Below are 27,273 nucleotides of genomic sequence, written 5' to 3'. Positions count from 1 at the left end.
GTCCTTGGAAACTATTATGTGAATTTTCAAAATTATCAAAATTAAATGCTTTTAACCTCCTCGAATACTAAACGAACACTGATGCATCTATTCTTGTTTACAAATTCCGCCCAGAGAGAACTGGTTTCAATGTGTACGCAGAGTATACACGACGCAATTAACTTTCCTTGCATTATATCCTTGGAACTTACTAGAGCAAGCAGTACAGTACACATCCAGACTGTACAACTTACAAGGCAAATGAACAATCTCATTCTAGTCAATTTTTAAGAAAGTGGTAGAATAAAAAATATTTATATTTTATTCAAATTTTTTAAACCATGATGGACACAGAATATTCTAGATTGAAATCTCAAAGTTTTAGGAAACTACACTGAGAGAAAATTTAAGTTTTAATAAAAAAATGTATCTTTATTACCGATCCAAGCAGATGTTGTCAAATATTTAACAACAAATTTTGTTTATTTTCTTAGAGTGTAGGAATCTCACAAAATCACGATTGTTTTTCTTCCTGGACTTTTCTTCTCTCACCTTAGACAAAAACAAGAAAAAAATTGCAGGCTGTCCTTAGTTCTGTTAATTTTGAAGCCAATTAATCAATAACCAAGCAAGGATGGGGGGGGGGGGAATTCACAAAAGTATGATCATAAAAAGTTGTAGTTTTTTCAATATTTCAATATTTCTACTCATAAATTGATTAATTAATGTTTCTAATATGAAAAGTATTCCATGTTAAAATCACAAAGTAATTAAATTCTTTAAAACTTTTAATAAAAATCCTGAAAAGCATTTTTCTATTTCATTTTATTAATTCAGATTACAAGGCTATGATCAATTACTGTTAATGTTCAAATGTACACTGTACATAAAATATAGAATATATATTTGTTAGTCTAGGCTAGCTCTGAATGGCAAAAAATATAGTTATTAAAAAAATTTACATTATTATATCTATAATTAAGAATTTACCATATATTTTAAATATAGAAGGTCCTTTAAGTAATTGCAATTCAGCATATTGCAAAAGAAAAATTGCGCCTTAGACTTTGAATGGATGGCATAAAGAATATTTTGCATTCATGGTTCTTTGCAGTTGTACACTTATTATTAATAGATTTGCAAAATTATTTTGGACACAACAATAAGACTTTTTAATGCAGAAAAGATACTTTTTAATATTTGATGGCTAAATATCTTAAAAGAAACTGAGTCTTTTCAACCTGATGGTGTAAACTTCAAGCTTAGATTATTTTATATAACAAAATTAACGGTTTGAAATATCTAATGTCTACGAAACTGGGTTGCAAAGATATGGTAATTTGAAAATCAGGGTTTGTGGCAAAGACTCAATTCCTTTGTAAAATTCAGAAGTTTATAAGTTTCAGAGAGTCGTTAAAGTTGTTTATCAACTTTCAGGTTTGGTAGGACACTCTCTGTTATTCATTTTTGGCGCAATTTGACAGGAATCGTATTTAAACAAGTGGATAGGTCGCTGAACCACAAACCGTCGGTTCAAATCCTGAATCGTCGAGTAAAATCCTCATGAGTCTTTACTTTCAATCGGTAATTTTGGATTTTAGCGACCTAGCTCAAATGCATTAAATTCGGTTCCAGGACTTCCTTTATCTATCTTGTTTTAACAACCACTCATTGATTGAATGATTGAGTTAGATGTTTGATTGATTGATTAGATGTACGCCATCTGCTTGAAAGTACCATCAACATCATCAGACACAGCTTTGATCTTCAGTTTCTCATGGATCAATTCATCCTCGATCTGATCAATCCTAAACACATTCTTCATCTAGAAAATGATCAACAAATGAAACAAAAATGCAACAAAGTCCAAATTAATACATTGAGTTGTCATAAAGGGAGGCNAGCCTTTATGGCAACTACATGAACATGAATATAAAGAATCGTATTGTTTTTGAGGAAATTTAGCATAAAAAAGAACATTTGACCTAATAAATACTTAATTGTGAAATAACTGAAAATATTATTATTGTCATCACACTGATCCAAGGGTTGCAAACTCTAACACAAAAATCGGAACTCTCAGTTTACGAAGTGATTTAAATATGATTCATTTTGTTTCTTTCTTTTTTATCACATCTTTATTATAGGTAAAACAGAATTATGAATTTCAATAGTAGATGTAATAATAATAATAATAATAATAATGTAAATAATAGACAATGTAACTATAAAAATATATAGGAATATGTATGTAGTAAACGCCCTACTTCATAAAAGTTTCCCGAACAAGTATCTATCCAAGTACAAATCAGATTCCCTTGACTATCAATGTCAAGTACGGCTACAATCCCGTAATGATCGATCCCAAATCAAATGGTGCGATCCTGAACTTGTTTAATCAAAACATGGAACCACATGGATAAAATCTATCAACGCCACTACTACTGGGTTCGATCTTGTAAGCTATTGATATCAATCGGAAGCTCATAACTATCAATCCAAAATCAAAGGGGAGGATCCTCAACCTGTTTATCAAAACAGGGAAGGATTACTCTCTCGCAGTAAACAGTACAGAGTGTCTATATTAACTATGGTATATTTCTTCAGTTCAGATTAGAATTGGGTCCTTACGTAATTACAAGTTATGCGCTGTTATATATAACGTAGTTAAGCAATCCTGATATGGTTATGACGGAGTTATATATATCTACGTACCAAATCCTGATATGGTTATGACGGAGTTATATATATCTACGTACCAAATCCTGTGGGGGGGGGTTACGCAACATATATATTACGAGAAGGACCGGTTCTGTGGCTTATAATACTTTTTCGATCTATATTCATTGTTAAATTTATAGATTGAACTGTACAATAAAGCTTGAAGACTTATCCTGGTTTTATTATGGACAGATCTAAGAGCAGAGCAGCTTCCGGTCAGATCCGTAGGAACACCACATAGTAAACACATACTCATATTTAGGGGAACTGGGTAGTTGCGTAACAACATCATAGTTGAAAATATATTTTAAAATCTTATACAAGAAAAAAATTGCGTAAGAAAAATCCTGGACCTAATCTTATCAAATATTTTTATTTAAACCACGTGGGTCATTAAACATTTAGAGGAATACAAAATAAAAAAAATTAACTTCGAAAAAGTAAACCATACTTTTTAATAATTTGACGTGCGCGCTATATCCTTTTAAACCTTTAAAAATCAAGGTTTTCTCCCACTTTTTCTTTCTACGTATTGAGTATTGATATAAAAGCGACTATATAATGAAAAACCAAACTCAACTTTCAATTTGCACGTGTTGGAAAAAATTCATAAGAACACAATAAGCAAATATATAAGTAGGACGATATCAATCAAAAAATTTCTGTTTTCTTTACTTCGAACCACAGACTACTGCTTCAAACCACAGACTACTGCTTCAAACCACAGACTACTGCTTCAAACCACAGACTACTGCTTCAAACTACAGACTACTGCTTCAAACCCTGACAAGGGAGCTCACTTCCCCCTAGCCTCACACCTCTCACAAAAATTACTTTTATTTGTTATTCCAACCTAATATTGAGTCGTTGAATATTCATTTCAGAATTCTCGGCTTCAGTTTCAGCCATCTTTAACCTAAACAAGATTATTTAGAGGGACTGTAAGAGTGATTTCAAGCCAACCTCCATGCACAGATGGCAATGCCCGATTCACAACGGTATCCTTTATAGCTTTGTATAATTAAGTATAAAGGAATTACTTTTATATCTAGAAGAACGACAATATTTTCTACTTTTTTCAGGTTTCAAGGGTACCGTTGTGAATGGAGAGTCACTTTTAATTTCGCTTACAGTCACTTTAATAATTCAAATTTATAATGAAGATAAAAAAATCTTTAAATAAAGGGTGAGCCAAGGCACCGAATGGGCTGAATTTTTTTGAAGGAACCCATGGGTTTTCGGGGAGTAACAAATGCTAAAAAAAATTCTATATTTTTTTCGAAAATCAAATAATATATTTAAAAAAAAAATCTATTTCTCTCAAAATTTTAATGTTCCACGGGCAACGCTGGGCACTTCAGCTAGTTTTCTTGTAAAAGCTGAATCAGTATGATTACATGATTAAAACAGTTAATTGGTAGAAGGTTATATATATGCACTAAATACTTCGGTTCAAGTTTCATCATAATCAGACTTTGTTCTGATAATCTTCTTTTCTGATCTTATTCTTGTCTAATTCTGATAATCTTCTTTTCTGATCTTATTCTTGTCTTATTCTGATAATCTTCTTTTCTGATCTTATTCTTGTCTTATTCTGATCTTATTCTTGTCTTATTCTGATCTTATTCTTGTCTTATTCTGAAGGCCCTTCTTGAGTTCACAGATCCATGAATCCCTTGTTGAAGATGTTCATTTATCTTCTCTAAGCTGACAGCTGCATGATTGTCTAGGTAGCCTTCTATGTGCTATTTTAGCGACCTTTTCAGTGTTAAATCCATTCCAAAACAGATTCAACTACTATGCAGATTCTTTTTAACAACTTGACTGATATTCAATGACCTGAACATTTTTTACTCAACTTTCAAAGCTAATTTTGGCAGTAAAACTTGTAAAAAAAACTAGTCATGAACAATTGGAACTAAAGTTTGTGTTAAAAAAAATCTTCTTTTCTGATCTCATTCTTGTCTTATTCTGATAATCTTCTTTTCTGATCTTATTCTTGTCTTATTCTGATAATCTTCTTTTCTGATCTTATTCTTGTCTAATTCTGATAATCTTCTTATCTGATCTTATTCTTGTCTTATTCTGATCTTATTCTTGTCTTATTCTGAACTTGTAAAAAAACTAGTCATGAACAATTGGAACTAAAGTTTGTGTTAAAAACTTAGGTGAAAAAGTCTATTTTGTTTACAATTTTTCTTCCAAGTTTGTGACTAGTTAAAAACTGGGATGAAAAATTCGACTTTTTTACGTCTTTTGTTCTAAGTTTGCGGACTGGTTCAAAACTGGGATGAAAAAATTCATTTTTTCTGTTAGCTGGACCTTTAGATGAATAAAATGTAGGTAAATATGTAAAAATGAAAATAGATAAAGAAATGAACAATTAACCAAATAAATTAATTAATAAAAAAATACATAAATACTTAAGTATATGAATAAATAGAGAAATAAATAATTGTATAAATAAATAAAAAAATAAGTGATCAATATAATCATTTAAGAAGGTGACCTGTTCATCAATTCTCGTATCTGCTTCTGATAGGTCTCCTCCCTGTCAGTTAATCAATCAATCAATCAATGAAAATACAAATTTTAATAATTATATTTTTTTAATGAATATTTAATCGTTAATGTATATTATTCATTAATGAATATTTAAGACGAAAATTTACCAACAAACTAATTTTGAAAGTCACTTTATCTTGAAGTTTTCTTTACATATTTGCTAATTATGCATATCATTAATATCGTCTAACACTTATAAAAATTACAAGTTAAAAACTAAAAATGTTTTTTGATATTTATTCTCTGATTTTAGAAATTCACCATTCTAAACACAAAGTTTTTATTAACAAATATCCCTTTCGAAACATCAAATAAACTCGATAAATTGATCATCATCATCATAAAATAATCATCAATTTGTAATTGTAAACTCGATAAATTGATCATCATCATCATAAAATAATCATCAATTTGTAATTGTAAACTCGATAAATTGATCATCATCATCATAAAATAATCATCAATTTGTAATTGTAAACTCGTTTTGTACACAAATACATGTATTTTAACAATAAACTTTATCTTTCTATCTATCTATCTATCATAATCCTTTAAGTTGATTGATAAATTAATTAATTGACTAATTAATTGATTATTAATTGAATTATTGATTGTTTGGTTTAGGGACTAAATGACTGATTGATTGACTATTGACTTTAATATGATCATGATTGATGAACTTAAACAGACTTAAATTGAAATGATTGTCTTGTCGATGAATTAGTTGATTGATTGATTTATGAATTAATTGATCGACATTTATTTATATTAATAACTGGCTGACTGATTTATTAATTGATTTACTAACTTATTTTTAAATCAATAAATTGATTGACTGATTAACTGACTGATTGATTAATTAGTTTGCTGATTATTCGATTGATTGATTGATTTCCTAGCCATAGCCTTCTCCTCGCTGACCTCCAGCTGCTGGAGGTTGTTCCCGACAACCTTGAGCTCCTCCTCCAGCTCACTTGATAGTAGATAGAGTAGATTAAAGGTAGAAAATGTAAAATTAAATGAGCGAGGTTGGAAAATGTAAAGTATAAGTGAGCAAGGTTGGAAAATGTAAAGTATAAGTTAGCAAGGTTGGAAAATGTAAAAAGTGAGCAAGGTTAGGAAATTTAAAGTATAATTGAGCAAGGTAGGAAAATGTATGAGATAAGTGAGCAAGGTTGGAAAATGTAAAGTATAAATGAGCAAGGTTGGAAAATGAACGAAACCTGATTTTCTTCTCTTCATTGTCAGCTCTCTCAGTAGCACGCTGAGCCTGAAATATGTTTAAATAAAATATATTTTACAAACTTTTTATAATATCTACAGGCGATACGACATGAATATTTTTTCTAATAAACAATTGTTATCCACTGGGCTTTCAGGGTGAAATTTCAAAATTAATAAATGTCGAAATTGTTTTCCGGGAAAATTAGTTTAGCTTTGACCAGCCATAAACCTTTCCTGGGCCGGTCATATTTATTGGATACAAACAAACAAGCAAAGTATATTCATTGTTGAGCATGAAGAAATAAGATTGTCAAGAAAAATTTGAATTAAATAAAATCTAGATTGAAATCTGTTGAAATGTTTTCTGTGGGTTTGATATTGTTATGATAACACTGCGGACAAAATATCTAGTGCGGAGTATAGAGCAGGATCAATGAATAATTGATATAAAAGTGTGAATATATCATAATAGGCATCATATATCTTCACAATACATAATATATGATAAATATTTATTCATAAATATGTGTAATACGTTTTCTATAATAGTAGGACTTACATAACATGAAATTTGATTTAGCAATAATAAAATACTTTTCGACTTAAATAATTTTATCCAGTTGATCAACGATTTAAGAGTTTTTAGAAATATTTTTCGAGCAGCACAATATACATCATTTTGGCTGTGATGCCATACAAATTTTTCAAACTATAACATTAAAATTAGACAAAGTGAGTTAAAGAGAGTCTTTTGAAAGGCTAAAAGAAGTAGATATAAAGGAACTGTAATTTTAGGTGCATCTCCGTTTATAAAGAGGCATGCCTGTTTCACAACCCTTGACACCTTAATCAGATCAATAATTGAGAAGATAACGTCGTTTTTTTAACTTGAAAAGTGTTTAATTTGATTAATTTCTCCTTTGTTTCTGAATGCAAGAACTGCGCAAGTCCCTTCTATAGAGAACCCACGAATAAAAATTATAAGTTTTTAAAACATAAACATTGATATCCCATTTATATATGATTAGGAAAAGCTTTAAAGGGTACCCTTATGAATCAAATAAATTGACAGTGCAGCCCTGTTGGGGAAAGCCCACTTTTTTATAACTATATTTCTGACTCTTATACGTTATAAGTTAAAGTGAAATAACACCACACGGAACTAAAAACTCGCCACAACACATGTTTGTAATCTTTACAATTTTGCAAATTATAAAAGCTTTGGTATTGTTTGAATATATAACGATGTTTACCTCAGTCTCTAGGTTTGCTTGTTTTCTACTGATATCTTCATATTTTCGTTCAGATTCCTACATTCTCATATCTCAGCTTTTAGATCTAGCAATTCTAGTTAGAAATATAGATCTAGCAATTCTAGATAGAAATATAGATCTAGCAATTCTAGATAGAAGAATAGATCTATCAATTCTAGATAGAAGAATAGATCTATCAATTCTAGATAGAAGAATAGATCTAGCAATTCTAGATAGAGGTATATATCTAGCAATTCAAGATAGAAGTTTACATCTAGCATTTCTAGATAGAAGTTTACATCTAGAAATTCTAGATAGAAGAATAGATCTAGCAATTCTAGGTAGAAGAATAGATCTAGCAATTCTAGATAGAAGAATAGATCTAGCAATTCTAGATAGAAGAATAGATCTATCAATTCCAGATAGAAGAATAGATCTAGCATTTCTAGATAGAAGTTTACATCTAGCATTTCTATACAGAAATTCTCAAATAATTATAATGTAAATAGTTATTTCAGAGGAGAACTCATTTTTAAGTAATTTGAGTTGTATCTTGTAGTATTATGCGAGACAGATACCTGGATTGGTACTGATCTAAAAGTATTTATTGGAGTAAGGTATTTACTACAGTATATCGCGTACTGCATGTTAACTTTCTTATAGAGAAAATAATCATCCCACAATGAAGTTAAACTGCCTTTTTTAATAAGAAATACTCACAAAGAAGGATGTGTTTGGACGGCGGAAATAAGATTAAGTCGTATTTATAAGATGTTTCACGCTTTCTAAATATAGATATATAATATTTATAAATAGTTTTTAAAAATTTTAAAGTTCTTCATCTTTCATGAAAAACAGAAGAAAGGATAAATTCAGCAAAAACTTTTCTTTGGTTAACTTTAAAAGTTCTAATTAATAAAAGGTGTTCAGAAGATAATTTAAACAAATTAATAAAACTTAAAAGAATGAATAAAATTCATTTTTAAGAATATTGAAATAGATATTTGAGAAAATTTTTAAAAAATTTGAAATATGCTTTTTCAATTGAAAAAGGCAAAACTTTTTCTCTGTTTGATTTTCAAATGAATTTCTTTTTATAAAACCGTGAAAAAGTCGTTAATTAATTAAAATGACATTTCGATTTGATCAATGGATTCTTTTTTATCAGAAAATAGTAAAAATAAAAATAATTATCAAGCCACTTTTAGAAATTTCATTATCTTAAAACATATCTTTTTTGATTTTTTTAAATAAGTGATTTTTTTTAAATTTTCCTAAATTTCTAATATGCTTTAAAACTGGGATTTTGCTAAAGGAATTGAGTTTTTGCCACAAATTCAGATTCTATAATCCCTATATGTTTATCACCCAATGGTGTAAACCTTTGATATTTCAATTCAGATTATTTGATATAACAGAATTCATAGTTTAAATATCTAAGGTTGCAAAAATATAAGTATTAAAAATACTTTTATGAAAAAGATTTGAGATATTCCTGAAGAATGTATTTCGCATCTTTCAACTTATTCTCCAACTCATCAATATTCTCTTCATTAGACGAGATATCCTTAAATAAATTAAAACAAAAAATAATTTTTTTCTAAAACATTTTTATGATTTACAAAAAAATCGCTTGCTAAGAATGATTAAAATGATAAACCACGTAGATCTTTACCATCAATGTCATTGTACATTTCAGAACTGTAAAGTGTATTTTTTTAGATTTAATTTCAAGAAGTAATTGGAAAATTCTCATCAATTTTTGGCGCGAGAGCTTAAAACTTTTTAATGGATCACTGTAAAAATGTCTTTTGTTTTTAAGTATTAAACAGTAATTAAAAGAATAAACAATTAAGTTTTAAAAAGATAAGAAAGAATTAATTCCAATTGGAAAATAAAGAATTACAAAAGGAGTATTAAAGGAACTGTAGGCGTAATTTCAAGTTACCCTCCATTTGTAAATTAGAATGTCCGATTCACAACGGTAATCTTATATACTTAATATGAATTATATATTCATCTTTACAATAATGAAAAGTGATTATTTTTATTGCGGGTTCTACTATTCAAAAATGACTTGCGTATTTTTACCAAGAAGTTATTAGAATTAAATACTTTTCAAGAGCTGAAAACTTTTGAACGGTGGATATCGGGATCAATGCTTGATCCACTTTTTTTCTTAATCTCCAGATTAAATAATGCTTGTTCTCCTCTTGTTATTAATCTCCAGATTAATTAACCGGTCGGGATTAAGGATATTCCATTCTAAAGTTTTCAGCTCAGGTATATATAAAATACGTTATCTTCCACGTTGTTTATCAGATAAAGATTTCAAGGGTACTGTTGGGAAGCCGACATTGCCATCTTTAAAAATGGAGGATCACTTGAAAGTTGAAACTATACTCCTATAGTCCCTTTCAAGAATACCTGAACCAACTGATTTCTCGCTTTTATTTGTTCGTCTGCCCTCAATGAAGCTCGAAGCAGGCCACTAAACATTTAAATTTTGTGAAAACTTTTTAAAAGGTTTAAAATAAAAAAAAACTGGCTAATACCAACCACCCAATTCTAGATTTGATTTTATGAATCATGAATGGTAAATCTTTCATAAAGAATATAGAGGAAAATAGTTCCAAAACTAACACTCAGTGTTAGAAATGGGCCAAGTCTGCAAAGTTATCTTTTCCGAGAGCGCGCATATATCTTTAAATCCAAGCCGAGTTGAACAAAACTACACAATACATATCATAAACAATACCTAAAACTATATTTTGAAACAAAAATGTCAACCTTAAACAAATAATAAGGTGTGAGAATTAGTTTTTTAATGACAATTGATTTCATTTTCGAACATATACCTCTTTTTAAACAATTACCGCATTTCAGCTCATGTCGCGTTTTTGGAACATATCCTGGTATTGAGACAATTACTCGAATTCATATCAATGTCAATTTTCTAGCATTTACGCCACTTGTGTTTTTGATAAGATAAAATATAAACAAAACAGAAAAAAACATATTGTTCTTTAACAATTTAAAATCATTATTGAGTTGAGAAATCAAAATTTTAATATTATCTTTATTTATTTATATATATATATATATATATATATTCCAGAAAATAGTTTTAAATTGGGAATTGTTGTCCTCGTAATGCTTAATAAAATGTTGGTTGTAGTTTAACTATCGACTTCTTTTACTCTGGATATGGGCCGGGATCCTAAAAACCCAGTCTTTCATGCAATTTGTGCCCATTTCTAACACTCAGTGTTACAAATGGGCCAAAAGTTAGTTTTGGAACTAATTTCCCCTGGAATAACATTCTATAATTCAGCTCGGATATCGCCGGCCCAAAATTATTTATAAAAATAAAGGAAATTAATAATTTGGTAAAAATCAATTTCCTCAAATTAAGTTTCCAGAAATTTTCTTTTTTTATTTTATATTCTCGTTTAGAGAGATAGAAGATGTATATTCATATAAATATACAAAAATACATATTTATATAAATATATATTTTTGTACACTTACAAATGACAGAAGGGGATTATATGGCCCAAGGTTATAATGAAAAGAAAAGTAAATTGCAGTTGCGTATACTTTGTGTACATATTGAAACCAGTACTCTCTTGACGGAATTTGTAAACAAGAGTCGATGCATCAGTGTTCGTTTAATATCCGAGGAGGTTAAAAGCATTACATTTTGATAATTTTGATAATTCACATAATAGTTTCCTATGACCAGAATATTTCATTGATTTTTTTTTGTGAAAGGTGGATTCCATGTCAGGCTTCGACATCCGTCTCATGTTTACATTACCGATCAGAAACAGTACATTGCAGTAAAAAAGATGCGTAAACCTCTGAAATTAATTTCCTTGCATTATAACCTTGATATGGCTTAACTCACGGTTTACTATTCTAATATTATAACGCTCTTGCTGTAGTTCCCGGCCGTTACATTAGAAAGGATTAGCGTACATTATCACTCTAGATTTTACAACCTCGTTGAAATTACCTAATCGCTGTTGCCAACCGGTTTTCACTTTTATCGGCCTCGTCTTCCATGAGCAGAATTCTGCGGGACAATCCACCAACATCAGCTTCAGCATTAGCGGCGACCTGGCAGGATAAACAGATTTGTATGAAGTTATATTACATCAGATGCCGAATTAACAGAATTTGAGCCGTTTCTCAAATTTTAGATTAGACTCAAACATGGTTGGTTCCACTTTAAAGTGTATATCAGTGTTTCGAGATTTGAGCCGGCCGAACTTATTTGAAACCATGGTTTTTGGCGGTTCGGCGATGCGGTTTAAATTCTTAAAATTCGGCCTCAGGGGAACCCAAAAATATTTTGATCAACAAACTACTTAAGAACTTACACTAAAAACCACAAAAAATAACTTAATTTTATTATTAATATATGCTTGAGGTATATCATTAAACTACTACATTCGTCGTCGTATATATATATATCAATACTATGAAGACGACTTTCCATTACAATTTTTGATTTCTACCATAGCTTGCAAACAGCATGGAATGGAAACAAAGAAAAGCTGTAAATTAACAGCTTCTCCTTGCTAACGTGAAAACTTGTAATTTGGAAATCTTGTAAGAAATTAAAACTTAAATAAAAAGCTTGATTGATATAAACGCCGACCATTGTGTGATTAATTGATTGATGGAACTATTAAATAGTTTAATTAAATTATTTTTAAGAATTCCGGCTGTTGAAACTTTAGTAAACTCAAACAAGACATAACTTGAGAAATTAATAGTTTACCAGATCTGAAGGATCTAAAGCGAACGATTTTAAGGAAGAATTTTCCTTCAAATCTACAGATTTACCCTCAACAGATGAGACTTCAATGAAGACCCATAGCATAATAAATATAGCGATCTGAAGGTTTAATGAAGGCCCATAGCATAATAAATATAGCGATCTGAAGGTTTAATGAAGGCCCATAGCATAATAAATATAGCGATCTGAAGGCTTAATTTGTTCTTCAGCCTTGACTATATTTAGTCTTTAAATGATCTTCCAAATGATGTATTATAGAAACTTCAAGTGCCAGGGAACCGAAAATATAAGAAAAATATGGAAACCCCATTTTGTTTGGCTTTTTATCTCAGATTGGCAGTTATTATTATTATAATTATTGTACTCTGCAGAATGTTTTATTTTAGGCTCATTTTTCTATTTTCCGCCTTTCATACTTTTTTCTTATAAAATTCCTTTATTCACGTTTCTTGTCAAATTTCATGTTAGTTTAATCTCTTTATTTTTTATATTTAATCCTATTAATTTTGTTAAGCTTTAATCTTATTCTTCCCATCATTTTTTATAAAGAAATAGATAACTCAGTCATAAGTTTTATAATTTTAGAATTTCCATATCTTTGCAACCTGATAGTTTAATAGTTTAATATCAAAGATATACAACATTAGGTTTCAAAGGTATAGTGGCATTTTATAATTAAAGATTATTAGATCTCTAGCTCTTAAAATTTTAAGGATTTTACTTGCGAGTGACAACTACCGGCCAAAAAATCGTCGTCCACAGAGTTTTAAGAGTTTAGTTTTAAATTTAAATGACTTATTTACGGTTCGGGTGGAATAATACCACTTTTTGGATTTATAGGGGTTCTACTCTCTTGGGTATAATTGGCGTTTTTAACCACTTTCTCTTTTATACTCAACAAATAAAAGTATACTTAGTAGCGATCAAAACCAAATTCAAGTCGGCCTATACACCTTTCATTTTTAGGCAATCCCTCCCTTTAACACCTGCAGCTCTTAACAAAGTAATATCATTTACTCTCAGAAAAATTAGAATTAAAAGAAATTATTAATTTTTCCTTTTCAAACTGATGAACATAAAATTTTACATGGTGCCCCTGAGCTTTAAAACTTTAGAATGGTGGATATCGAGATTAATGCTTGATCCTCTCTTTTACATAATATCGAGACTAATCTAATCTGGTACTTGTATCATGAAAAGTGTATAAAATTCATCCAATCAGAGTCGCGTTATGAAGCCGATAAATTTGAAATTTTGCGCGCCATTTAAGAATATATAAGAAATGGGAGGAACTCTCTAATTAAAAAAAAACGATTTTTGATTTTTCTCTACTATATCCAAGAAAGAACGGTTTCAGAGGGAAATTAAAAGTGTGTCCATTGAATACTCAGATTAAGTAATCGGGATTAAGGATGTCTCATTCAGCTCTGGTATCCCATTGTTTAAGATTTACCTTCTCCTTCTCCTCTAGCTTGATGCTGGCGTTGAAGAGATCTTCAATCACAACATCAAACTGGCTTTCCATACTCTGGAACTTCTTGGTCAGGTTGTTCAGCTGCTGCTCAATCTTCTCCGCTTCCTTCACTGGGAATAATATCATTGATAATAATTATAATTATGATAATTAGTAATATCATTAATAATAATTATAATTTTGATAATTATTTATGATAATTTATAACATCATTTGTAATAATTATAATTATGATAATTTACAATATCATTAGTAATAACAATCATCGTTCTTAATATTCTCAGAGATCCACACAGTTTTGAAAATTTTCATAACTTCCATCTATGCATGATCCAAACCAGTACAAGTAGTTAATTCGTACCAACCCGTCTAGTGTACCCAATCGCGCTTTTTGCAACAATTCTAGGCTGGGTAAACCCATGTGAATTATGCGTCAGCTGTTCTTACCTGGCTGTCTTTGAATTTTCACCAGGGTGTTGTCATTGGTTTGACTTTACTAACCTATTTTAACATTTTGTAGCCCTGAGTATGAATATTTTAAAGCTGTAATGCACTTTATTCGAGGCTCAGTTGAGTGATTTGACTTTTAAAGAAAAAAAAAACAGGCAAAGCTGGGCTAGTACTTAGTAGAATATGTAATTGTTTCCAAGAATTATTTTTAAAATCTAATTTATTTCCATACTAAGGGAAATGTAATCTATGCTTGTGCTCTATAATCTGATCTAGTTTTATCAAGAACCAACTTAATTCAATTTAGTCTGAAATTGTATTTTCTCTTATACAAGTAATACAAGTATTCTTAAAGGGAATGTTCGTCATGAATAAAAGGGGGTATCTAGGCTGATATCGGTATATGGGGGTATAGGCTGATATCGGTATATGGGGGTATCTAGGCTGATATCGGTACATGAATCGTTTTTAACCCTTTTCTCCTTACATAAGCAACGGATAAAAGTAAAATTAGAAGCAATCGATATCGAATTCAATTCGATATCAGCCTATACCCCCTTTCAATATTATTCTAATTATATTCACAAAATACAAGCAAAGTAATAGGTTATTGGATTCAGAGAGGTTGGAATTAATAAATTGCGAGAATTAGTTAAACCAGCTGAGGAAAGTTGAACTATTTCTCCGGTCGAGAGTGCATGAGAGAAATAGTTCAAATAGCCATATAAATAGGTATCCATTTATTATACAACGTTTGTGCCATGAGGGGGGGGGCACAACCTATTGATTTAAGACAAAGAATCGGAAAATATAGAGTTTATAGTTAGCTACATCATATATCAAATATATTTAATTATTTATTAATGAATATACTTGCAAGAGCATTTTTCCTAATGATCTTTTTGAAAGCTTTTTATTTTTTGTTCTAAAAGTTGGATGGTAGTGGTATTACATAATATCATTACAGGGTTTTTAATTCCAATTCGCTGTTCACATTTCAGTGAATCCTCATTAGCTACTTTTAAGTCACACTGCGAGCACTTCCTTAATTCTTAATTTCCTGAACTACTCCTTTAAATTGTTCGTTTGACTAGATTTTTAGAATATTGACAAAAAAGTAAACATAAAGGTTGTACAGTGTACAGTACGCTGCAATTTTGACCGTTGAAAGTAAAAGCCACAGTAGTTTTAGCGTCTTATCCAATAATGGTTCGCTCACATGCATGGTGAGTACTCAGGACCAATAGAATTGCAAATGCGGCAAGATCTATCTTTCTATCTGTCTATTCAAATCTTATAATCCAATTATAGATCCAAATGTAACGATTGAATAGAATTCTTTACTTATATCGAAACTACGGTGAGCAGTGTGCTGATCTGATGCCGGATAAGAATTGTATTGTCTCAATTTAATTTAATTTATTTTGTGTTAAATCGAAAAAGAATTTAACTGTAAAGAAAAAGTTTAAAGGATGAAATAAACTTAAACTTTTATATACTAGAGTGTTAAAATCTAAAGATTAAATTTAAAATGTTGAAAGAAAGTTAAATATGCAAGTTTGAATTTTAGTTTGAAAAGCATATAAATGTGTGAAAAATTTCCTTAAAAATTAAACTTGCAAATGTAGATTAACATTCTTAAAATTCTTTTTTAAATATTATTATTATAATTTTATCATGACCCTCGGTCGTAAGTAAATAATATTTGAAACAAATGTTTAACAGCTGATATTCATTTTGCGATCTCAAATTGATCGTAAGCGTTATCCAGAAGGAATTGGCTTAACTACAAAAGTGCTTTCTTAGAGGATTAACAGTACAAAAGTTCCAACCTCAGCTCTATATTTATTCTAAACTAGGTTTAGGATTAAGGTTTAAACTAAAAGTTTCTTTACATTTTCTAATTTCCCAAGGAAAGCTTCTCTCAAATTTTATTCTAGATAAATTTTGATTTGAAGGGGCTACACAGGCTACAGCGTACACTACAAGCGGTATTTTAAATGACCCTTAACCTTAAGAATTCTAATTGTTGTATTTTTACTCTTTTAATATAATTATTTCTTTCTAGGTTCTTAAACTCTACACTTTTAATCTTAATCTCTACAATTTTAATCTTAATGTTTACAATTTGAATCTTAAGCTCTACAATTTTAATCTTAATCTCTACAATTTTAATCATAAACTCTACAATTTTAATCTTAATCTCTACAATTTTAATCTTATTTTCTACAATTTTAATCTTAATCTCTACAATTTTAATCTTAATCTTACAATTTTAAGCTTAATCTCTACAATTTGAATCTTAATCTCTACAATTTTAATCTTAATCTTCACAATTTTAATCTTTATCTCTACAATTTTAATCTTAATCTCTTCAATTTAAATTTTAATCTCTACAATTTTAATCTTAATCTCTACAATTTATATCTTAATCTCTGCAATTTTAATCTTAATCTCAACAATTTTAATCTTAATCTCTACAATTTTAATCTTAATCACTATAATTTTAATTTTAATCTTCACAATTTAAATCTTAATCTCTACAATTTTAATGACAAGATAATCTCCAGAAGTTTCTTGTCCCTAGGAGTAGTAAAGTAATATTATATATAAACAATATATATAAACTATAAAGGGACTGTTGATGTACTTTAATCTGCTGCATAAACCCGCATGCGTAAGACTAAATATAGAAAAACCACAAATGAAACTTTCAGACGGTAAAACAAGGATAACTCCATCATTAAATTAAATCAGACAAATATGAAAAGGGTGCTGTTGTAAATCGGGTACATAAATCTTTGAATGTGGTGTAACTTAAAATTACCCAAGCAGTCGCTTTTAAGGCAGTAAAATATATACACTATTTTAAATATACTTACTCATTGACTTACGATGCGTAAGTATATTTTAAACAGTTTATTAAAGCTTATAAGACAAAAATGAGCTAAGTTTGTCCCCTCCTTCACTGGAAAATATTGAAATTAAGCAAAATTCAATTTTACAATTTCATTCAAGATGTAAAATCGACATCAAAGATCTGGTTCGAAAATCTTGAAGAGTTTTGCAAATTTAATTTTCAACATTCTTTGATTTCTACAACTGTGCGCGGCAGTAAAAAGAAATGAAAAATGAGAAAACATAATTATTATTCTTTTTTGTTGTTTTAAATTCCAATAGTTTTGAATGGCCGGAATTGAATTTTATCTTATTAATGATTAAACCATAGAGAATAGAATATATAGAGAGGAATTTACTAGAAAAAAGTGTAAAACGCCCATTTTGTTGTACTGTTTCCATACTGCAGGTGTACTTCACATATTTATGCTATATAACCTGTTGGGCCCTGAAATATCATTTTATAGAAAATCTAAAATTATTGTTAAAAGAAAACCAAATTATGAAATAGGCTGGTTTCATAATTGACCAATGATCATTTCACATAGACTCTATGCCTTCCACTTTACAAACGATGATTTTCCGTTATAACTATAAATCAAATAATGTTTTTATTCACCTAATTCATTAAAAAGTTTATTTAACAGAGCCCAAAACTTAAGACAGGGTATCCTTATGAAAACCAGTTTTAAAACCCGGGTTTGACGAATGGGGTCAGTCAGTTTTGTGGATATCAATATTTTTGTCATGAAATACTATTTTATTTAGTTTCTTTATATTCTCCATTTTTGTCGAATCAAAATCTACAAAATGTTAAGATCCCAAAAAGGACACTCGGGAGTTTCGTTCGACGATACTCTTTTAAATTTCGGACTCAGAGCCCAAAACTTAAGACAGGGTATCGTTGTGAAAACCAGTTTTAGAACCCGGGTTTTACGAATGAGGTTAGGCAGTTTTGTGGATATCAATATTTACTTTATGAAATATTATTTTATTTAGTTTATTCATATTCTCCATTTTTTTCGAATCTCTTAAATCAAAATCTACACAAATGTTAGACCCCAAAAAGGAAACTCAGAAGTTTCCTTCAACGATACTCTTTTAAAATTCAGGCTCAGGGAACATACTGTATTAATGTACTCTACTGCATATAATTTGTGAACATTTACATGATTTGTACACTTTGAACTCCCTTTCAGGCTGAAAGGGACTGAAAAATTCATACCGAGAGATTCTTTTAATTCCTCTCTATATATTCTATTCTCTATGGATTAAACTGATGTCACCATAAATCCAAAATCAAAACTTTGTGTGAAATCGCACCAACTTACTGCAACGTTTGATCTCGATATCCACTTATACAAATTTCAAAATTTATGACTTTTAGTGCTTGATTTCTAACTTTAAGTTATCACTGCAGGGTACAACCATAACAGGATATTCAATGGAATTTATATTTAATCTGCAAAATTAATTGTTTAAAAAAATTAAAAGAATTTGAAAGGTCCTCTTTAAGTTTTGTCTCTTAGGTTAAAATTTTTTTATCATTATCTATATATCTATACTTTGCTTGTCTGTTTGTTTGTATCCAATAAACGCTAAAACGGCTGAACTGATCGGGCCCAATTTTTTTCTGGGTCCTCGCGTGACCCCAGGGAAGGTTTATAGATGATAAAATTTTCAAAAATTAGACTGTAACAAATTTTGATTTCTGAAAATTGAGAAAATACACGATTATTTTTATAAAATTTGTTTGTTTGTTTTTGTTTTACAATATATATGAAGAGAAAATGTTCACAATTGAAATAGAAGATGGGCGCAAAGCGTCCTAAAACCCTTATATATGTATGCATGTGTAACTATAAAGCAATAATCAGAACAGCTTCTCAGTTTTCATATTTTTTAATACAAATTGTTTCAGATCTCTCGTTCCTCATCAGTCAATAAACATGGGTTAACTGATGTTTTATATGTGTATACTGCAGTATAGGGCCACAAACAAGTTTAAAGCATCGTACAAGTAGCTCCAAGATTTAAGGCACCCCTTCAATGTATTTTCTAAAAGCAGTAGTTTTGCTTTTTAATTTTCGAGCAAATAGTTTGCAAATATATCTTCAATGAAAATCAAAATTTAGAAAAACTTGAGTTTAATCTGAGTTCTGACAAATAAGATTAATGGCACTGCTGTCGATCCTAACTTAAATCAAAAGTAACGAAAGATCATTTTTAAAATTGATGAGAAATTTAAATTAACAAATTTGAAAATAAAATTTCCCTGTAGCTCATCAGTTAGGAAAAAAATCTAACATTTTGTTTTTAACATATAGAATAAGCATTTAGAAATTACAAATATTTGATCAGAATTTTGAACAGAACGGTAGCGACATCTAACAAAATTTTGAAACTCTAACATTAAATCAATAAGTAAGTAAGCAAGATTTATTAGAGATGAATCAAGATCATAATCACATATTTTAATATGACTAACATTCTCATAAGAATATAATTGAATATATCATGGGTTATATCACAGGGAGTTTTATTTTCTCTGCATATAAGGAATAGCAGATTTTCTGTATTTCTCCGTTCTAGCATAGTTTCTCCGTTCTAGCATAGTTTCTCCGTACTAGCATAGTTTCTCCGGTCTAGCATAGTTTCTCCGCTCTAGCATAATTTATCCGTTCTAGCATAGTTTCTCCGTTCTAGCATAGTTGATAGTAAATAGTTTAACGTTCTACAGGGAATAGAGCAAAGTGCCTTTGAGATTTCAGACATTTTTTAGCAAAGGATAAACACTAGGTTTCTCTCTCCTAATCCTTAAGCTTTCTAGTTCCAGGACTTTGAATCTCTAACATTAAGTTAGTAATTACGAAAAACGTGTTCGTAATTACGAAAAACGTGTTCGTAATTACGAAAAACATGTTCAAAGAAAATGATTTCGGTAAGATGGATAAAATGAAGGGTTACTATAGCATGGTGATATCTGTTTTTCCCTCTGTACTTTTAGGCACTAAAACACGTTAATGTCAACTTGAGCTAAAACAGAACATTTTAAAGTACATATAAAGTACACACAATCAGAGCTTAGATTTCATGCATGCCTGATTTTGTGAGGCAAGAAGCAATGACAGGAGGAGGTGCTTCTAGCTGACTCTTCAATTAAAGAACTGACGAATTATCCCAAAAAAGTCTTTTTATGGATTGAAACAAATCTTAGTCAAACTTTGCCTATTTGGTCAAGCAGAACTAAGATTTTCTGTACATATAAAGTAGTAATCTCTGTTTTTCTGTTTGTTTGTTTGAATGTCCAATAATCAAAGAGAATAGAATATATATTAGAGTGGAATTTACTAAAAAAAAGTGGAAAACGGCTATTTTGTTGAACTGTTTCCATATCGCAGGTGTACTTCACAGATTTGCACTATATAACCTTTTGGGCCCTGGAACATCATTTTATTGAAAATCTTAAATTAATATTGAAAGCAAACCAAATTATGAAATAGGCTGGTTTCATAATTGACCAATGATCATTTCACATACATACGATTTCACTTTACATACGATGATTTTCACTTATAACTATAAATCAAGTGATGTTTTTTATTCACCTAACTCATTTTATAGAGTTTATTTAAAGGCTTAAAAAATTCAAAATTGAAATGGATAGTCTAGGGAACATACTGTATTAATGTACTCTACTGCATATAATTTGTGAACATTTACATGATTTGTACACTTTGAACTCCCTTTCAGGCTGGAAGGGACTGAAAAAATTCATACCGAAGAATTGTCTAAATTCCACTCTAATATATATTCTATTATCTTTGCCGATAATATATCATGAGAGATTTGAATAAATTTTTTTATTAGGAAATTAAGAAGGTCAATGGGAATGTTCTTAGGTTGAGTTAACAATGCTTAATTGAATGGGTTATTTTATTGCGAAAATTCCAGGCAAAGCTTGGTTCCCTAGCAGGTAAAATATAAAAAGGGTAGTAAACATTTTGTACCGTCTCGGATCTTGCAATTTTTAGGTCTTCAATACTTATATAATAAGTAACGTTTTGACGGATTCATATTAGAATTATATTGATTGTATCTGAAGTCTGCAGGAAGTCTATTTAAAGTGTTTTTCTTAAAGTTTTATTATTATCTCACCAGCTTTATTATTATTATATCACCAGCTTTATTATTATTATATCACCAGCTTTATTATTATTATATCACCAGCTTTATTATTATTATATCATATTTAACTTTATAGCTAGCACGATGATTACTTTATGGCACGTTGCTATAATTAACAGCTAATTTAACTTTATAGCTAGCACGATGATTACTTTATAGGATGTCAATAATTTAATTCACCATGAAGTGAGTGTGAACTGTGAAGGATGAAGTACAAAATTGTTTCATAAAAATCCTTATTATTTTCTGTCAAAATGCAATAATATCCCAAAAACCTTTCAACCACATTTGTGTCAAAAAAAGTGATTTAGTTCAATTATGGGTAAAGTATAAAGGGAACCGAATACCGATGTGTATCTGACATGCTATACTATGTAAATGGAGGGTGTAAATGAAATTACTTCAAGCCAATTTAAAGCTTGTTTTCATTTTTTAAGAATATCAAGGACACATATTTTAACTGATTTGACAAAAAAATATTTTTAAAATATTTTTCCCTAATTATTTTAATAATCAGATAATCATGAAAAGCGGATTTATTTTACTAGTAAACTATTCAATTTACGGTTTTTCTTAATATACCTAATTATTAGAAAATATCTTAGAAAATTATAGAACACTAGGCCTTTAGGGCGCTTCGCGCCCATCTTCTATTTAAATTGTGAACATGTTCTTTTTGTTTACATTTTAAAACAAAGAAGAAAAAAATTTAGCGGATTTAAAAAAAAAATTCGCGGATTTTCAAGAATTTAATTTTTTTTTACAAAATTAAAAACCTTTAAAACACATTTTTTTTATCATTCATAAACGTTCCATGTGGTCACGTGATATCCCACAAAAATTTGGGCCCGATCGGTTCAGCCGTTTTGACGTTTATTGGATACAAACAGACAAACAGACAAGCCAAATTTATATATAGATGAAATATTTTCGACAATAATTTTTTTTCATTAATTTAAGTGATTGTTGATCTATTTGAAAAGGCAATATAATATATTAATTTTAGAATTTAAGATTGATCACAACTAAACCACTCAAAGATGTTTCTGAATTGTGGATATCAAGATCGATGTTAGAGGGACTACAGAGAGCTTTGATCCTAGGAGGATTAACGAAAATGGAGATATTTTACTAATTTTCAAATTTTGTTTAAATACTGGGTTTAAATACCACAAAGGATGATACTTTAGACACAATTCTCCGAAAGAACTCTGTCTGTTTCCTAACATTCAGGATTCCATGCAACTCTAAACTTATTTATTTCTTTGTCAAACCATTGAATAAACCATTAGATTACTATATTTAAGGCAGATGACATAAATCAACCCGGAGATTGTAATATTTCAAGAGTTTCAATAGTTCCCGGTCGTCTCTACAGTCTCATCCTTTGTGGGTAACCCTGTACATAATATTTGTACATGTTTATCTTTAATTAAAAGTTGAATGAGATAGATTCTCATCCTGCATTGATGTTCAGATTCCATTATAAACCAGAAACAGAAATAGAAACTTAAAGGGACTGTAAGCGAAATTTCAATTGACCCTCCATGCAGAGGTGCTGAGGTCCGATTCACAACAGTACCGTTTGTCGGGTTAAGTGATAAGTTGGAATTAGAATTTTTTGAAAACTAAATATTTTCGATTGCATGGTTTCTTTCTCTGCAAAAGTAACTTGCGCATTTCTACTGCAGGAAAACATAAAATTATCAGAAATCAACACTTTTAACCAACCATATTATTGGTTTGATAAAGGTTTTAAGAATATCTTTGAGAATCAGGCCTAGCCATCTTTGCATGCATGAAGGGTCACTTGAAACTACACTTACAGCCCCTTTAAAGGGACAATTTTTAACAAGTTTAACTCTCAACAAAGGCAATCACATGAAAATTTATCAGGTTTGCCAATTTTTTCTTTAAAATTAATCTTGAACAAAGTTTATAAAAATCAAACATCAATGGCTACATTAAAGGGAGTGACCGGCTATGTTAGGTAGTTTAACTGAGTATGCAGTGTTGTGGAAAACTTCTGAAAACGTATCCACCCCCTAAGTAGGAGTTTTGAACGTCGAATTTGCGCTCAAACTCAGGATTTATAGATCTTTAAAAAGTTTAATATGTCTCAAACGAATCCGGAAAAAAGTTTTCACAACACTGCATACTCAGTTCAACTACCTAACCTAGCCGGTCACTCCCTTTTGAATTTTGAGGTAAAAGCATTTTCCACGAAAACTAATATTTTGCTTGACATCATCTTGTCATTTGGAAAATTAACAATTCCAAGAATTCAGGTGAAATATTTTAGGCACGAAGTTTACAACTTAAACATTCTTTTCAGAAATTTAAATTTTTCTACTTTTTACCTAATTATAGGAACTTGGAATACCATAAGACAATCTTACCGCTTGAAGAAGTACAAGTACTGTTATTTGTAAATAACTGTTTAAATTTTTAATATTTTTAAAAAATGGTTTCGAAAACATTTCAGAATTCATTTTCAAAATTTATGTAGCATTTTTTTATTACAAGGATAGCACATAAATAGTACAATAATGATAAAAAAATAGTGCAAGAATAGTACAAGAATATTACAAGAATAGTACAAGAATAGTACAAGAATAGTACAAGGATATTACAAGAATAGTACTAGAATAGTAAATGAATAGTAAAAGAATAGTACAAGAATAGTACAAGAATAGTAAAAGAATAGTATAGAATAGTACAAGAATAATACGATAATAGTACAAGAATAGTACAAGAATATTACAAGAATAGTAAAAAAATGGTACAAGAATAGTACAAGAACAGTACAAGAATAGTACAAGGATAGTACAAGAATAGTACAAGAATAGTAAAAGAATATTACAAGAATAGTACAAGAATAGTACAAGAATAGTACAAGAATAGTACAAGAATATGACAAGAATAGTACAAAAATATTACAAGAATAGTACAAGAATAGTACAAGAATATGACAAGAATAGTACAAAAATATTACAAGAATAGTACAAGAATAGTACAAGAATAGTACAAGAATAGTACAAGAATAGTACAAGAATAGTACAAGAATAGTAAAAGAAAAGTACAAGAATATTACAAGACTAGTACAAGAATATTACAAGAATAATACATGAACAGTGCAAGAATAGTACAATAATAGTACAAGAATAGTACAAAAATAGTACAAGATAGTACAAATATTACAAGAATAGTACAAGAACATGGATATAAGTAATTTTGATAATTAATTATAAATGATAAATAAAGAGTCTTGGGAATGAGATCAAAGAATCTTATTCTTTTTTTATCTGTTGGTAAAAATAGAGTAAGATTAAAGGACTTTTACTTATATTTAAGGACTTTTACCTATATCTAGGACTTCTACCTTTATTTGGGACTCCTACCTATATTTAAGGACTCCTACCTTTATTTAAGGAGTCTACCTATATTTAACGACTCCTACCTATATTTAAGGACTGCATACCATATTTAAGGACTCCCACCTGTAACAAGGACTCCTACCTATATTAAAGGACTCCTCTTCAAATCGATTGGCTCTAGCTGTTGCAGTTGTGGTCTCTGCTGAGAGTTTAGTCATCTTCTTCTTAATGGCGTCCATTCTGAACAAATTAAATTTTAAAATCTTGGGAAAACTTGTGGTAAAAGAATCCAAGAGAAATAATATTCTGTCTTTTCAAATAAAATCAGACATCTGCGAGAAATATTTTAGAAATAAGATAAAAGTTAAAAAACAACTTTCTGAAAACTGAAATAAAAAAATCTCACAAAATGTAGCATGATACCTTAACTAATCTGTTAATATTCTGATGTGGGATGTTCATATTTTTTTAAATTTTATCATTTTTAGACGTCAGAGGTCATATTCCTAAATATTTCTTGATTTGCTAAACTTTTAAAAATTTCTAAATATCCCTTAACTTTAAATCAGAAAGTTTCACTATTTCAGATATCTAATCAATTCTATTTTTCTGTTTAATTTATTTTTTGAATTTCTAAACATCCTTTCAAAGAGTTCTTCAAATTCTTAAAGGGAACGTAAGCAAATTGTAAGTAACCCTTTATGCAAAGATGGCAATACCTTATTTTCAACTCAAAACTTTCTTATTCATTCATGTTCGTTAATCACCCATTTCGTTTTTTTTCAATCATTCAAAAAAAAATCCCAAAATTAACGTTAATTTTTCCATCTATTTTGGTTTGCTTTCTCACTGAACGATTGTTCATTAAAATCGTTCGTTCAACAAAATAGTTTTTTCAGAAAAAAACGATGGTTTTTAAAAAGTTTGTTAGAAAAAAATCGTTCCGTAAGTAAAAAAAACTGGAGTAAAAAAAAGTTTATTCGAGAAAATCATTCAGTAAATGAAACAATTGTTTTTTCAAAATCTTTCTCAAAATTCAGTCAAAAAACGATAGATTTTTCATGTTCGTTTAAACGATTTCAAATCGTTCGTTATTTTCGTTTAAAAAAACCGATAGTTTTTCTGAACCTCCCTCCATCGATCGATTCTTTCCAAAGAAAACCCTCTCCTTGCCCCTAGGTATATCTGAATTACACGTAACATATATTTGAATAAACATGTATTTATATATTCCTGCAAATATATAAATATTTGTATTTAATATTTTGGCCTTGGATGTTTTGCAGTGAAGTTCTAGGGAGAGATTAATCAGTTGGATAGATAATCAGAACTTTTCCCAGTTCATTAATTAATTCATTAATTTAATTAATTGATTATTTCATTAGTAACTTAATTAATACCACTAATTTATACTTATTCACGAGATAAAAACTGAATTATGTTTAATATAATATATTAAAATTAGAGCACTCAAAAATTAGAAATCGTAGTAATATAGAAAAATTTTAATTTAAACATAATTTTTTATTTTGACTTTTACTCTTCTTTAATTTCTTAATTCTAAATAATTTAAAATCTAATTTTCAATTTAATTGTTTTATAAAAGACATAATAACTGATTTTATTTCTAAAATCTTTAACTAATTTTTGTGTACATTTTAGCTCAATCTCTCCTCTGATTTAATGATCGAATACGCTGAGACGAAAATATGATTTATTTAGCTGAGTTCGCGTATTCAAGGCTCGAAAGGGAAAAGTTGAATTTTTAAAGAAAATAAAAAAGTTGCCCTCTTCCCCCCCCCCCNGGTGTGAGCCTCCTTGGAAAAGTGAAAATTTGGAATTTTATTTTTTAAAACATTTTTGATCTTTTCTCACAAAAATGTTATGCTTAAAACATATTTTTTACAATAAATAGCATTAGTGTTTGTTGTTAATTGGAAATAAGAAGAAAATACATATGATTACTTCATTAGTTCATGACCGGCAAATAAAAATTACAATTGAAGCCATGTTTAATGATTTAATTTTAGTAAAATGATAACTAGGATTAAGAAATTTAATACACACAAAGTGATTCATTGAGAAAATAGATAACATTTTCTCTTTGTATTTTTTGTTAAAAAATTTACATAAATGAGTCAAATTAAAGAAAAACATGGAAAACTTGTTTAATGAGTTCCTAAAATTTGCTTTTTAATAAAAAATATATTTTTTTTTAAATTACGTACTTGAGAGTTTAAGAAGGCCAGGCAGAGTTGTTGTGAAGGAGATGAACCTTAAACTGCGAGGTTTAAAACATTTTGATGAATCAGCAAAAAACTTGGTTAAGTAAACTCA

At 29.4% G+C, this 27,273-nt stretch overlaps 1 protein-coding gene across 1 annotated transcript; it reads right to left on the bottom strand.

Moving 5' to 3' along the window:
- Positions 1-1,631: 1,631 nt before the first annotated feature.
- Positions 1,632-27,273, bottom strand: LOC111697328 (tropomyosin). The gene is made up of 12 exons (XM_023467282.1): positions 27,165-27,273; positions 25,079-25,176; positions 14,003-14,133; positions 11,761-11,864; positions 10,170-10,233; positions 9,238-9,309; positions 7,743-7,799; positions 6,489-6,535; positions 6,161-6,238; positions 5,210-5,251; positions 3,554-3,616; positions 1,632-1,787 (listed from the first exon to the last, which is right to left on the bottom strand). The coding sequence occupies exons 2-12, from the start codon at positions 25,173-25,175 to the stop codon at positions 1,688-1,690; spliced, it is 855 nt and encodes a 284-aa protein (XP_023323050.1). The 5' UTR covers position 25,176; positions 27,165-27,273; the 3' UTR covers positions 1,632-1,687.

Source organism: Eurytemora carolleeae, unplaced genomic scaffold, assembly GCF_000591075.1.
Source record: "Eurytemora carolleeae unplaced genomic scaffold, Eaff_2.0 scaffold75, whole genome shotgun sequence".
In the NCBI taxonomy this organism is placed as follows: domain Eukaryota; kingdom Metazoa; phylum Arthropoda; class Copepoda; order Calanoida; family Temoridae; genus Eurytemora; species Eurytemora carolleeae.
This window is presented reverse-complemented; position numbering and strand designations above follow the sequence as displayed.

What these genes read in the sequence shown, in the direction of transcription:
- LOC111697328 (XM_023467282.1), bottom strand. Translation starts at nt 25,175, where the DNA reads ATGGACGCCATTAAGAAGAAGATGACTAAACTCTCAGCAGAGACCACA. An exon ending in CGGTTGGCAACAGCGATTAG is followed by an intron (nt 10,234 to 11,760) that starts GTAATTTCAACG and finishes TTAAATGTTTAG; the next exon opens with TGGCCTGCTTCGAGCTTCAT. An exon ending in ATGCGAAATACATTCTTCAG is followed by an intron (nt 7,800 to 9,237) that starts GAATATCTCAAA and finishes ATGAGAATGTAG; the next exon opens with GAATCTGAACGAAAATATGA.